The following is a 14,843-nucleotide window of genomic DNA, read 5'->3' as shown; positions in this document are numbered from 1 at the left end:
AATGTGTGGAGGAGGGGAGAGTAGACATGGGAAGGGGAGAAGGGAGAAGCGGGGGAGAGGATGAAGGGAGAAATGGGGGTAGAATTTTTCAGAAGAAATCAGAGCCATGAGCCTGAATCTATCGAGTGGGAGCTGAGAAAGCATTGCATGTGGTATTGAAGGGTAAAGGAAACAGTACGCATGAAATAAACACATTAAATATATCAGGGCCTTAAGTTTTTTTTTCTAAGGTCATTTGTTAGCGTCCTAGTCATCAATGAGGTAATGATACTGCTGCGCACTTTTGGTACCTTGTGATGAAGCAGGATGCTTTTGTTCTCATCTTTGGCATAGAGAAGATCCGACAGAATTGGTTGTAGGGAGAATTGAAGAAGCCAACAGTGCTGGACAAGAGAGGGACAGTTTCTACAATATCAAATGACTCATACCCAGAATCCACATCTCTGTCATTTATTATTACAAAGTATAAGGGGATTTTCCAAAGTGTCTTCTCCAAGGGTTACTCAGCTCCCAGTCCAGATCCACAAATTGCAAGTGATTGCAAGCCCTATGATTGAGACATGAAATTATGTAGCAAGTAGTGGCAAGCCAAGTCCACTGGGATACGCACACTCTAATGCTCACTCAAGATGCTTCACTAAAATGTGTGTGATTTCCACACTAGTCTGTTTCCTCAGACACCTTATTAACATGGCCAGTGAAAAGATATACTTGGCTCTAGGATTTCTTGCATTTTTATGGGCTGAATTGGGTACTCAAAACACAACAGAGGAACCCCAATGCAGGTTGATGGCTAAGTTTAATTTGTCTGGATACGTAGATGCCAAAAACCACTCACTTGTTATTGCAGGACTGTTTCCCATTCACTCCAGGACCATCCCAGTAGATGAATCTATTTTGGAGCCAGTATCACCCATGTGTGAAGGGTAAGTCAGTATTTAATCTTCTTTCTTGTCAGTTCAGGGGGTGGGGAGGAGTGGGGTGATATGGGTCTTGGGTCTCCAGCTGGAGTCTCGATGCTGTACAGAGTGGTTGGTTCTCCAGAGTGCTCTGTGGTTCAGCAGCAGCAGCAGCTTGTTAGACATGGAGACTTGGGGCTGCACCCTAGACTTGCAAAATGAGAACCTATGTTTTGAGAAGACTCCTGTTGATTCCCGTGCACACTGAGGATTGAGAAGCACAGATGCAGAATTAGGTAGCACTGCAGGTTTACTGTTAATTAATAAAGACTGAAACCCTCTTCAAAAGAAGCACACTTCAGGGATGCATGGATTTATCTGAGCAAGACTGGAAGCCTTTGCCCTTAGTGTTCGCACCTCCAAGTTGACTCCTCAGGAAATAGGATCCATGCCTGACACTAGAATTTGCCAATAATCAGCAGTGAGAAATGCAAAACATGGATGGATAGGACAGCTATCTGTTCATAATCCAGACACACATCACACATACACGTGCATACACGTACACACAACCACTTTAGTATGAAAAGAATGCCACAAATTGAAGAAAGCAAAGCAAATTGCCTACAACTTATTTTTATCAGAAAACAATTTTTCGTTTTTCTGTATTGTTTCTTTGCCCCCCAAAAAAATACAAACACACACACACACACTCACACACACCCTGACACACACACAGACACACATCCTCACACTCTAAATAGCTGTAACTGAAGCACAAACACTGTTTTAGCTGCACCTTTTACCTAACACGCTAGGCATTTCCATGAAGCTTCATGGCCATCAGAGGTGTTAAGGTCCACTGTAAACATTTAGCAGTTTCTGACAACTCACATCTTTACCGATTACACCTTTCCCATGACGTGTCTCACGTACCATATCTGAGATGTCATTGTGTGAAGGGTAGTAATCTGAAAGTAGGAAGGTTGACAAAGAATCCCATTCTCAAGCCTGTCATTGCTTTCCACAATGAAGCAAAAAGAATGGGGAAGAATACACAGATTTTACTTACAAAGAGATGATTGTAGAGTCAAATTTTATTTATCATATGAGTTTTCACTTCTTTAATTCCCAGTCACCTAAAATGAAAATTTAGAGTTCGCCAGAATTCAATGCATTGATATTTTATAAATGGAATTACTTAATTGGTTCTCCACTCTCCACTGGAACTTCTGAAGGTTTCTGTCCCAGAAATGTTAGATGGTAAAGACAATACACAGATTTTAAAATATGAATTTACTTCCCTTAAAAATAATATGCTAATACACCATAGCTGAAATGGTAGAGATATGTCCTATTTAAAATAACTCCCTAATTAGGGTTATTTTGGGATTTGTGTAATCATTGAAATTAGGATTTGAGTGACTGCATCTGGGTCTTATTATGTTAAAAAAAATACCTTTCTTTAAAATTAGATTTTATAATTATTTTCCACCAGTATCTGTCAATTGTTCCTTCCATCTTACAGTCCCAGTGTTCTCCAAGCCTCTTATTACTCTTCCATGGGATTCAACTTTTCCTTCCAATGGTCTATGTAGTGTTCAGAATCCAGGGTCAAAATAAGCAATGTTAATTTATTTTTTTTGAGTCATAAACTTTCCCTAACTGATTTAGAACTCCAGCATGGGGTTTGGAGCAGTTTCATTCTGAAATAAACAACGTTAACGCAGCACTAGTCTCAGCTGTCCAATTGTTAAAAGTGCATAAAACAGAGAGTCTTTGTATTATTTTGAAAATGTTGCTCAGAATAGAGGAAAATAATGAGATGGAGAAAAGAAAGGTGTATTTAACTTTTGTTTGGTAGTGATAAAAGATTTAGACATTATGAAATACTGCAAACCTCATAATAAAAATTAACGAATGTAGGAAACTTTGCCACAAATCCCATTTTTTTTTTTTAGCAATTATACCCTGTGGTGATTTAAAATGATTTCCCTGTTAATCCCTAAAATACTTCCGATGCAGCTCAGCTACAGAACATCTTCACGCTCCCTGTTCCCCTCACAGCTGTCTTCTCAGCACCGTATCCCTTCTTGGATAATTGCTTTGTAATGATGGAGAACATCCTCATACAGTTGAGGGTCTATCAGTGGACATATTAGTTTGAGTTTCCCAGTACTACAATAATCTCTGGGAGCCGGAGCATTGGTTCAGCAATTAAGAGCGCTGGCTGTTCTTCCAGAGGACCCAGGTTCAATCCCCAGTGCCCACATGGCAGCTAACAACTGTCTGTAACTCCAGTTCCAGCGGATCTGACACTTTGATGCAGACATGCATGCAGGCAAACTACCAATAAAATAGAGAAATAATTTTTCAAAACCTCTGTACTTCGCTTTGGGGGTAGATAGCTTTCTTTCTGTGGTGAGAGTGACTTTCTCAGCTAACTTCTCAAGGGCTGGAGTTACTGCTTCAAAGCAGGCAGATAGTTTTCTGCCTCTTGAGGTAAATTTTTAATCTTACTTTGAAAAAAAAAAAGATACTGCTACGTTTATTTCAAAAGCTTGATGATGTCACCATGGTTAATCCAGAAGCAGCCATCTGTGCTGTGGTGTCTTCTGCGCCTTCGCTCCATCCCTATTCTGCCCCAGCTGAGCCGCTTTCCTCTGAAAATATCCCTCTATTCCTCACTACAAACTGATGTGTTCCCCTGTCTCAGAGCCTCGACTCATGTGACTCCTTCTGCTTCAAGTTCCCTTCTTCTGTTTCCAAGGCAACTTTTAAACCCTAGTATGCCTGTAAGTTCCTCCAGGTGTCCCTTTGTTCTGCATCTACTCAGATGGTTGTGTTTGCCATCTCAGGTTGTAACTGTTAGGCTCTTTTTCTGTTTCATACCCAGACAGTGTTGTCCGGGTCCTTTTACTGTTGTGTTATACTGTCTTGAGAAAGGAAGAAACTACCTCTTATATGATAATCCAATCAAAGTGACAGGGAAGAAAATTTCAATGTTCCAAAAATGCTTATTGTTATTGAGTAGTTTTACAGTTATTAGGTTTATTTATGTTTATGTGTGAATGTTTTGCCTGCATGTATCTGTGTGTACTATGTACATGCTTGCAGCCTGTAGAGGCCAGAGTTGGATACCAGATCCTCTAGAACTGCAGTTATGATGATTATGGACCCCCATGTGGGTGCTGGGAATTAAACCTGGATCCTCTGAAAAAGCCATAGTGGTCTTAAATGCTGAGCCATCTCCCCAACTTCCTACTGTTAGCTATTTAATTAAAAAAAAATTACTGAGAAGAAGATGAAGTTAAATATCTACAGAAGATTTTAAAGCATAAATTTATGCCAAAGTACTTGCCTTTTGTAAGTTAAAATGTGCTTTAACAATGAAGACAGAAAGAAGAAAATAGAAGAGTTAGTTGATATATATAGGAGGAATTGCAAAATGTGGTCCTGACCCACAATACTTATTTTAACGGCTAGAGAATTAAAAGGATATATAATAATAAATATCCTTCAGTATTAAAAATAAAATCTTAGAAGGATGTGCAATTGGAATTGTATTACACATAATTTTTGTAATGTTTTTCTGTACTCCTGCTATATGCCTTAATGTATTTTAGTGATTTTTTAAGTATGTAAAGACATTTTATTTTATTTTTTTTCTTCTTTGCTTATTTGTGTGTGTTTTTTTTTTTTTTTTTTTTGCCTCCCAAACACAGTTTCCCCTTCTTCTTCCCCTCTCATATCCCTTCCCCACCCACCTACTCCTTCTTTTCTGTTTCTATTCAGGGAAGGTCAGACCTCCCATGGATATCTAACAGCCATGGCATATCAAGTTGCAGCCAGACTAGACACCTCCTCTCCTATTAAGGTTGGGTGAGGCAATCCTAATGTGGAATGATGCTCTCGTATACTGTAAAGATGTCACTTGCATTGGCTTAATAAGTCACTGATTGGCCAGTAGCCAGGCAGGAAGTATAGGTGGGGCAACCAGACTAGGAGAATTCTGGGAAGAGGAAAGGCAGAGACACAGACATCAGCCAGACTCAGAGGAAGCAAGATGAAGATGCCTTACTGAGAAAAGGTACCAAGCCATGTGACTAAACATAAACAAGAATTATATAATCATTTAAGTTGTAAGAGGTAGTTAGTAATGAGCCTGAGCAATAAGCAATTTATTATTTATAATTAATAAAAGCCTCTATGTGTTTATCTGAGAGTGAATGGCTGCAGGACTGAGCAGGGCAGGAACTTCTGTCTACACAATCTAGTAGGAGGAATGGGTCCCAAAAGCAGACAACAGAGTCAGAAATAGTCCCTGCTTCCACTATTAGAAGTCCCACAAGGAGACGAAGCTACACAACTGTAAAGTTTATGCAGAAAGCCTAGATCAGTCCCATGGGCCTGATTGTTGGGTCAGTCTCTATGAGCCCCTGTGAGCCCAGATTAGCTGTCTCTGTAGGTTTTCGTGAGGTATCCTTGACACTCCTGGTTCCTATAATTTTTCTTCCCCTCTGCCAGAGAATTCCCTGAGGTCCACCTTATGTTGACTGTGGGTCTCCATCTGTTTCTGTCAGTTGCTGGATGAAGCCCTCTGGTGGCAGTTGAGCTAGGCACCAATCTGTTCTTCTTACTGCTCTTAATGTATTCTAGTTGTTTTTATAATTATGGTCAGAAGAACAAAGGTCAAGATAAGGAGAAGAATCCTATGGCCTCAAGGACTTCCTATGAGAGTGGACAACAAGGGGGACTGTTGGTGAAGGGAGAAATTATTATAAGTATATTTTTGTGAAAAAGAGATAATTGGCCATTTGGGAAAACCACAGAATATATGTGCGTGTGTGTGTGTGTGTGTGTGTGTGTGTGTGTGTGTGTGAATAAAAACCTAAATGTTTGATTCCCCAAGATTACTAATCAATAGTGAATATGATTCAATATTTGAAGATTGTAATGTCAATTGAAGAGGAGACAACGGAGGTACCTATTGCTGCTTCAGCAAAAAGGTGTAATCACTTGGTAACTGAATATTCTTCCTGGAAAAGTCCCCCAACCCCACCCCTATCCTCACCACCACCCACACCTGCACCCCACCCCCATTTGCCTCCCTACCCCTAACACCACCCAATCCTCAACATCATCCTCACCCCCACCCTTTCCTCTATCCACAGTGGCCAGTCCCTCACAAAAGCTTTCCTTTACAGGTTTTACTTCCGAGGTTTTCGCTGGATGAAAACCATGATCCACACCATCAAGGAGATTAACGAGAGGAAGGACATTTTGCCCAACCACACTCTGGGCTATCAGATCTTCGATTCCTGCTATTCCATCACCAAAGCAATGGAATCGGCTTTGGTGTTTCTAACAGGGCAGGAAGAGTACCAACCCAACTTTAGAAACAGCACTGGATCAATTCTTGCAGGAATAATTGGATCAGGGGGATCGTCCTTGTCAGTTGCAGCTTCAAGAATTTTTGGGTTATATTACATGCCTCAGGTATCTCGAAATATTGTGCTGAGTGCTTGTAAAGAAATAGAAATGGGGCCAGGCGGTGGTGGCGCACACCTTTAATCCCAGCACTCGGGAGGCAGAGGCAGGCGGATCTCTGTGAGTTCGAGGCCTGCCTGGTCTACAAGAGCTAGTTCCAGGACAGGCTCCAAAACCACAGAGAAACCCTGTCTCGAAAAACAAAAAACAAAAAACAAAAAAAAAAGAAAGAAAGAAAGATAGATAGAAAGAAAGAAATATAAATGGGGATTGGGGAGATGGCTAAGAGATTAAGAGCACTTTCTGTTCTTGCAGAGGACCTAGATCCAGTCCCTAAGACTCATATGGTGATTCTCGACCACCTGAAACCAGTTTTAGGGGATTGGAAGCCCTTCTTTGGCCTTCATGGGCTGCTGGATACACGCAGTACACATAAACTAATGCAAACAGACAGGCATACACTTGAAAATGGTGGCACACACTCTTTAATCCCAGCACTTGGGGGTGTGTGGAGCAGAGGCAGGAAGATCTTTGAGTTGGAGGCTAGTCTGGTCTACAGAGCTAGTTCCCAGACAACCAGGATAACACAAAGAAACCATGTCTTGAAAAACAAACAAAAAATATTTTTAAAAAATACAGTGTGTAGAAACTGTTGAAAATAAGAAATGCAAAAGACATTGAGATGAGCAACAAAGACATTTTAGGATGGGTATGACGACGTTCCAAGTGTTCCTCGGCCACGAGACCTGAGGCTTCCTTAGAGGGGATTGGAATGACTCTACCCAGAACATTCTGTTTGCAGGGATGGATGCAGAGATTAAATACTTCTCACTGTCACCATGCTCCAGAGAACAGGATGCACAGTTGGTGGTTGATCCCTGGCTGGAATAAGGCATGGTTTGGTTTTGGTTTCTGCAGGTGCTTGTCAATGACAACCTAAATCATCACACTCACAGTCTAACATGGGTCTTGGAATTTCACAAAATGGATGTCCTTTTTGGATACTACCAAAAGCTGAAACAACTTTACAGATTATTGTACACGTGCAAGCATATACATCCAGGACTGCCATGACATAAGTATGGAGGTTAGAGAACAACTTTAGAGAGTCGTTCCTTGCCTTCCACTTGGTTGAGGCAAAATTTTTCATTACTGATTCTGTCTAGTATTCTCAAGGCTAAGTATCCTGCGAGCTTCTGGCCAATTCTCCATTCCCTGTCTCCCACCTTGCTACAGATGTGCTGGGATGACAGATGTATGCCACTGCATCCACTTTTTGCCTAGAGTTTGGGAACTGAACTTAGGTCATCAGGCTTGCATGGCAAGCACTGTACCCACTGATCCATTGCCCCAGTCCTGTCTTAGCTTTTTTTAAAAAAAAAAAGTTCTTTCCTGTAGATAGCTTCCATGATGTTGCTGCCTGTGTTACGCTAACAAAGAGTGTCAGTGTTAGCCAGAGGATTAAGAATGAAATGAAAGGCCAAGAAAAGAGAACCTAGGAAGTGATGGACTCCATGAGGGAACTGACAGTTCTGGAGCTGTGGACTTGTAATATAGAAGACCCTACTGGAAGTGATACAGGAGTGGCATAATAAGGAGAATGAGTGACGTGCCGAGTTAAATTACAGAAGTGCACAAAAATGGTCCCCCACACATGGCGAACGAAGTTCCATTATCAGGTCCCTAAAGGTGTGTAGAGCACAGCATCCACTCTGTGATCTACAGTCCTATGCTGTAGCACCCGTGCACTGCAGCTCTGTGAGCAAAGCCAGGAACTGGGCCTGGAGAGTTAAAACACATGCACAGAGACAGACAGAGAGAGACGTGGCCACGGGTCATCCTTGATACAAGAATGCCAACTGTATTGTGCTCCAGGGCAGCTTATATAGGGATCTTTAACTGAGAGCCACATCCCAGCTCTAGGGATCTTTTCAGCAGCAGGCCTCATTGGAATCCACTCCCCTGCCATCAAGGTCTCGTGCTCAGAGCAGCTGCAGGCACAGGTGATTTGCTCAGTTCATTGCAGCAGGCAAAGGGTCGGAGGCAGGCAAAGAAAGTCAAGGGGCCAGGGATATACAGCTCCCAACAAAAGTGGGAAATACGTACAAGGATTACTGACCGACAACAAAAGGGTGTGCTCTATGTGACCAGTTATAGGTCTGTAAAATGAGAGTGTCGAACTTTGTTGCAGAAAAAAGCTTGCTTAGATGTGACATTGGTACTACCTTTGTCAATCTACATTTTAGCATTTACTCATGGCAGAATGAAATAAGTAAAGGAAAATACAAAAGGAAAGAAAAGAACAAAACTAACTGGGGTGGCAGAGGAGTGAGAGAGTGTAGGCAAGAGAAACCGGCGCTACCAGATGGATGGGGAGTGGGCTCAGTCCATCATCTTTGCGCGTGAGATACTAAAGGTGACAAAGAGTCTGGATGACAGGACTCAGAGGAGACACGTATCTCCAGGGAGGATAAAGGAAAGAGCAAATGGCCTCTTTGTCAGTGCCCCGAGTTCTATCAATAATAGGCAGCCGTAACCTCCTTGGGATTGACAAGGAAGACTGAAAACTTCCATTGGTCGACCTCACTCGCTCAGTAGGAGCAGAGAGTGATTTTTCATGGAAAAAAAAAATGTGAGGAAAATGAAAGAACTATTCAGTTCTTCCCTCTCAGAATATTCTGAAGCTGGCCTCCTAATAACTATAAATATTTTCAATTGTAGGTTGGCTATACTTCTTCCTCCTCAATTCTTAGTGACAAATTCCAGTTTCCATCTTATCTTCGCACAATGCCCAGTGATAAGATCCAGTCTGAGGCCATGGTGAATCTTATCCAACACTTTGGTTGGGTCTGGGTAGGCACCATTGCAGCTGATGATGAGTATGGAAAATATGGAGTAAAAACTTTTAAGGAAAAGATGGAGATTATCAAACTCTGTATTGCATTCTCTGAAACCATTCCCAAAGTCTACTCCAATGAGAAAATGCAAAAGGCCGTCAAGGCAGTGAAGAGTTCCACGGCCAGAGTCATTGTGCTTTTTACCTCTGACATTGACCTCAGCCCCTTTGTGCTGGAGATGGTTCATCATAACATAACTGACAGGACATGGATAGCCAGCGAAGCCTGGATTACCTCCGCCCTCATTGCAAAGCCTGAGTACTTCCCCTATTTTGGCGGAACTATTGGATTTGCAATCCCAAGAACCGTTATACCAGGACTGAAAGAGTTTCTTTATGACGTGCACCCTAGCAAGGATCCAAATGACGTCCTGACCATTGAATTCTGGCAAACTGCTTTTAACTGTACCTGGCCCAATAGCAGTGTGCCTTACAACGTGGACCACAGAGTGAACATGACTGGCAAAGAAGACAGGTTGTATGACATGTCTGATCAGCTCTGCACTGGAGAGGAGAAGCTGGAAGACCTGAAAAACACCTATCTGGATGTGTCTCAGCTCAGAATCACCAACAACGTCAGACAAGCTGTGTATGCTATGGCTTACGCCCTAGATCGTCTCAGTAGATGTGAAGAAGGATACGGTCCATATATGCCAAATAAGTCTTGTGCATATATACCTACCTTTGAATTCTGGCAGGTGAGTTGTTTTACTTCGTGATATAGTGTGCCATTCATATGTATTTAATACCTTAAAGCTATTTACAATTGTTTTTGATAGTCACATTTCCTTGCATGATCACTTAAAGAAATGGTTTGCCTGTTTGGCTGGGATGGTTTTTGTTTGTTTGTTTGTTATTCCTGAGACACCTTTTTTTTTCCTGTAACTTTCCTGGCTGTTCTGGACCATTACCTGGGAGTCTCACTTCCATGCCTCCTGGTTTTCATCTCATATTAAGCAATTCAGATTGGTTCAGAGTAACCTTGAGGCTGGAGGGTACACTTTTAATCTGAGTCACACCTTCTCTTGAAAGTAGGGATGGACTTGGAGTTCTTTTTCTCAGGCTTCACTCAGGGCGACAGTCAGTCGACTTCCTGTTGCCTCTGAGTCCAGATGTGGCCCTCTCAGCTCCAGCACCATGTCTGCCTGCGTCCTGCCATGCTCCCCTTCATGATAACCATGGGCTGAACTCTGAAACTATAAACGAGCCACCCTCAGTTAAATGTTTCTTTATAAGAGTTGCTGTGGTCATGGTGTATCTTCACAGCAATAGTAACCCCTAAAGAAGACAGTCTCTAACTTGTTACTTCTTCCTTGACTGAGCATCGTCATTTATCCTTAGATAATTCTCTGTCAATATAACAGAGGCTGCTGGAGCTGGGACCTTTGAATTTCCTGGAGACTTTCATTTTCAATTATTGCTAATACTATTAACTTTGGTAGCTTAACTATAGTATCACCATTTTTATATGAAGTTGCTATATTTCCCATGGGAAGTAATTATTATCTTGTTGGACACTATTTTGAGGCTCTGAAAACGTATTGCTTTTAGTTATACATTTTACTGATGAGTTTTAGCACTCACTGGCAATTATTCTTTATTTTTTTGTTATTACTGTGTATGTGTGCTTTTTTGGTGGTGGGATCAGTTCCTTAATGTGGAGGCATATGAGTAAAAAGACAATGAGCAACTCTCTGATACGACATTCCACCATACTTGAATTTCTTATAGAAGTAGATACATATTTTAACTAAAGGTAAGTGATTACTTCTGTAATCTAGGAGACCCCTCTAAATAAACAGGTCTAAAATGAACTCTTCAATCAGTTGGGTCTTGATTATTAGGACACAGAATGAGGAAGAGAGAGGAAGAGCTTGTAAATTAAAGTTCAGAGAGGTGAGGGAGTATCTTAGCTACTCATGGAGATATTGGGGTGTCTGTGGATGACTTTCACCTAGGTCTTGTCAGAAGAGAGACAGAGGTTTCCAGGAGACTCAGAAGAATTGTCTGAGCTTCTGGATGTAGAACAGTCTTAACTCTAGACTGATGAATCCACAGGGACCAGCCCTTGCAGCTTAAGACGGAAGGAAGATTTGCTAAGGTCCTGTTCACAGAACTTTGAGTGGTCATCTGTCAGGAAGGATGATTTTAAGATAGACCTAGCCTCCTAAGTTAATGTAAGGAGGTGATCATGAAAAGGTAAGGCTACATTTGTAGCTGTTTTTGTCCTGGTACTCAGTGACAGTCTTGATTATCTATCTGCAAGGTACAACATACTGAAATGGACAGTGACTTCTGAGTCCAGCAGGAGGTCTGACCTGGAGGAAGGAGTTACCATAAAGGACTTAAGTGACGTTGAGATAGGTTGTAGACTTGGATAATATAGGATCATTACAGTTCAAGTGGGAGAAGAATGGGCTAAGAACATTGTCCTGAGTGCACGTTTAGTAAGATCTCTCCCAAGTTCATCTGGACCTTCCTACCTTCCTGGAAGACAGGGAATGTCAACCACTGTGGCTCAAGCCTTTAATCTCAGTACTTGGAGGGCAGAGGCAGGTTGATCTCTGCGAGTTCCAGGCCAACCTGGTCTACAAAGCAAGTTACAGACAAGCCAGGGCTATGAGACCTGTCTCAAACAAAACAAGACCAACCAACAAAAAATGCCAAAGATGGGGATGTCATGCTGCATAGAGACAATACTTAATTTTGAAAGTAATATTAGAATGCCAGCTGGTGATTAAATTAATTAGTCTAATTCTAATTTAATTAGAATCAAAGGTGGCACACCTTTAATCCCAGCACTCGGTAGGCAGAGGTGGGTGGATCTCTGTGAGTTTGAGGCCAGCCTGGTCTACAGAGCTAGTTCCAGGACAGGCTCCATAGCTACAGAGAAACCCTGTCTCGAAAAACAAAAACAAACAATAACAACAACAACAACAGCAAAAAAAAAACAACAAAAAAGAAAGTAATATTAGAAATGAAAACTGAGTCATTATCTGTCTTTGCGGACCAGAGGAGCCCAAAATGAAGGATAATGTATTCTATAAGAATGATTGTTATATCTGAGGTCCTGTTGGATTTTTGTTGGGAATGCCGCTATCCACCTGGTAAAGGTATTCACAGGAACTAATAGGTATTTGGGTTCCTAACACAGAGGTAGGTGAATGAACTCTATTTTCTAATTTTCCTCTGGCATACTTCGCTATGTTGGAGAGGCTGTAAAGGAAAGTGGTCTGAGGACTCCTTTCGGATGGCCCTGACAACAGGTTGGGAAAAGTTTGGAAACTGACCACAAGGAACTCTGCCATCCGAAAAAAGAGCTCCAACGAGGGATGCAGTGAGGATATTGGAGAGTAAAATTGGGAACTAATGCAACCTCAAGCAGAAGCTAAGCCACTTGTTTTCCCTGTTCATCAGCTTGTTACCCGTGGGAATGCCCCAGTTGATGTGGGATTCCCCTCTGTATGCTGTGATTACCATTAATAGATAAAGAAAAAGTGTTCTGTGTCAGTACGCAAGGGAGCTTGATGAAGCTGCATTTGGGTTACGTGTATGAACCTCATCTGCCCAGGCATGCATGAAGACCAAGCTACAGGGTTTTTTTTTTCCACCATGCAAAAACAAACACAAACAAACACACAAAAGGGCACCAATGTAAAGATTAAAACAACGACAACAAAAGCAATCTCAATAGTGAAAAAAATTGTAGACAAATTTAATACATTATTAAGGTGAATAATAACTAAAAACACAAAAATTTAAATAATGCAGTAGGTGAAAAAAGTGATGAGGGTATAGTAAATAAAAAAAATCAAGAGGGAGAATGAAGAGAGGAGAGAGGTGACAGCCGTATGCATAGGGCAAACGTGTCCCCTGACCTGAATATGTGGACTTTTTCTTTCCTATGGTTATGCTGTTGTGGTCAGTACTGGACGAGTGTCTTGTTCCCATCAGAGCTGGCTTGGCCCCACTAACATTCCTTCTTTGCTTACAGGGGCCTCTGCTGTCTACACTTAGCTTTGTATTCTGTGGCCTGGGGAGGTGCTCTGCACCCCCTCCCCTGCCCCCAGGAGACTTCCTAGATTATGTTCTCTAGGGTGACTCTTGCTTTAACTGATGTGTGTCCTACGTACATAGCAATGTGCTATGTGTTATGTGCAGTATGCTATAAGACGTGTCCTATGTGCACAGCGACCTTGGGAAGCAGCTATAGTCCCGAGGTGGACACGGAAAGGGTCTGTGTTCACACCTTCAAGAACTCTGAATCACCCTGCTGGAAGGATGCAGCTGTGGGGATTATAAATACCCCTGGAACTTATGTCCTACAGTCAAAGAGAACAAATAGGTGTCTCCAGGACTGATTATCCCCCTGGCCTGAGCCTAAGAATGATCAAATTCCAGGGTTGGCCTCAGCTGGTAGACTTTGCTCTTGTTGACTTGGGTTGGGGCTCTCCCTTCCTATGCACTTCCTAACCAATGCTGGGCTCCTGCTATGTCCTCCAGTCAGCATCTGTTGCTCTGATCTCCACAACTGACTCCTTGATCTGTCTCCTCACTCAGGAGGTGTGACAGGCCAAATGATTATTCCCTAATCTTAGGCTCCCAGGGTGGCTCCATTTGAACAATGGGAGACAGTACTCAGATGCTAGACTGTGAGACAAAATGGGCTGTTTCTCCGTCACTAACCCGTCTGCCAAAGGAACGAAGGCTACAGCCTGCTCCTGGGGTGGAGGGACTGCTTGCCTCTCACCCGGGTCTCCCTTTAGAGGAAGCTTCCTCCCTCTGTGCAAGGTGACTTCGTGGTGGAGGCTGTGTTTGGTTTATGGCTTTGTAGTGTGTGGCTCATCTCTTTTCTTTGCATTGCTCAAGCGTTCTTTCATTACTTCATTCTCTCTGTGAATTTTTGAGCCGCTCAATTTTGGGCTGGAGTCTACTTTTTTTTCTTATTCTGACTTTCACTGGTTTACACAGCAATAGCTTCTACCCTACCGTCTTACCAGAATGTTCCCAGTGAAACCTTTATAATGCTGTGTGCATGTACATTCAGAGCCCCTCTCCATGTGGCCAGCCATGCGTCACGACTGATTTGCACACGTGGCTAGAGGTTGTCATAGATGATAAAAAAAAGTAATGGAGAGACCAAGAGGAAGCGCTACAATTTCAAGGATTAAATATAAATTTGAAATGATTTTCTTTATAAAACCATTGAATTTTTGACAACTTGCTATCTTCTCTTGTTTTTATCGCCTGTGTTGCTTTCTAGCTAATGTACTATATGAAGGAAATTAAATTTAAAACACATGATGACAAGTGGCTCGCCCTGGATGAGAATGGAGACGTGGCACAAGGTCACTATGACATCCTAAACTGGCAATTAGACAACAATGGAGAAGTTTCCTTTGTGACAGTTGGGAAATTCAAATTCAGAGGCAGCATGCATGAGCTCATCATTCCGAGGGATTCTCCACTGTTTTGGAACACCGAGTCATCAAAGGTTAGTGACACTGATAGATTATTTGATTTATAGCTATATATATATGTGTGTGTACATATATATA

The 14,843-nt window shown here is 42.0% G+C and overlaps 1 protein-coding gene across 1 annotated transcript in view; it reads left to right on the top strand.

The window, feature by feature from the left end:
* The first annotated feature begins 690 nt into the window (after positions 1-690).
* LOC126504919 (vomeronasal type-2 receptor 1) overlaps positions 691-14,843 on the top strand; it is an 18,796-nt gene continuing 4,643 nt past the window's right edge. Inside the window, exons 1-4 of the mRNA XM_050147507.1 lie at positions 691-926; positions 6,107-6,398; positions 9,111-9,983; positions 14,549-14,779. Of these exons, the coding sequence (XP_050003464.1) occupies positions 691-926; positions 6,107-6,398; positions 9,111-9,983; positions 14,549-14,779 (1,632 nt within the window). The remainder of the gene's footprint in view (positions 927-6,106; positions 6,399-9,110; positions 9,984-14,548; positions 14,780-14,843) is intronic.

This window comes from Alexandromys fortis, unplaced genomic scaffold (genome assembly GCF_014885135.2).
Source record: "Alexandromys fortis isolate MF-2015 unplaced genomic scaffold, M_Fortis_MF-2015_v1.1 scaffold_53, whole genome shotgun sequence".
NCBI lineage: Eukaryota > Metazoa > Chordata > Mammalia > Rodentia > Cricetidae > Alexandromys > Alexandromys fortis.
The sequence above is the reverse complement of the archived record's forward strand: the minus strand, read 5'-3'. Positions and strand labels throughout refer to the sequence as shown.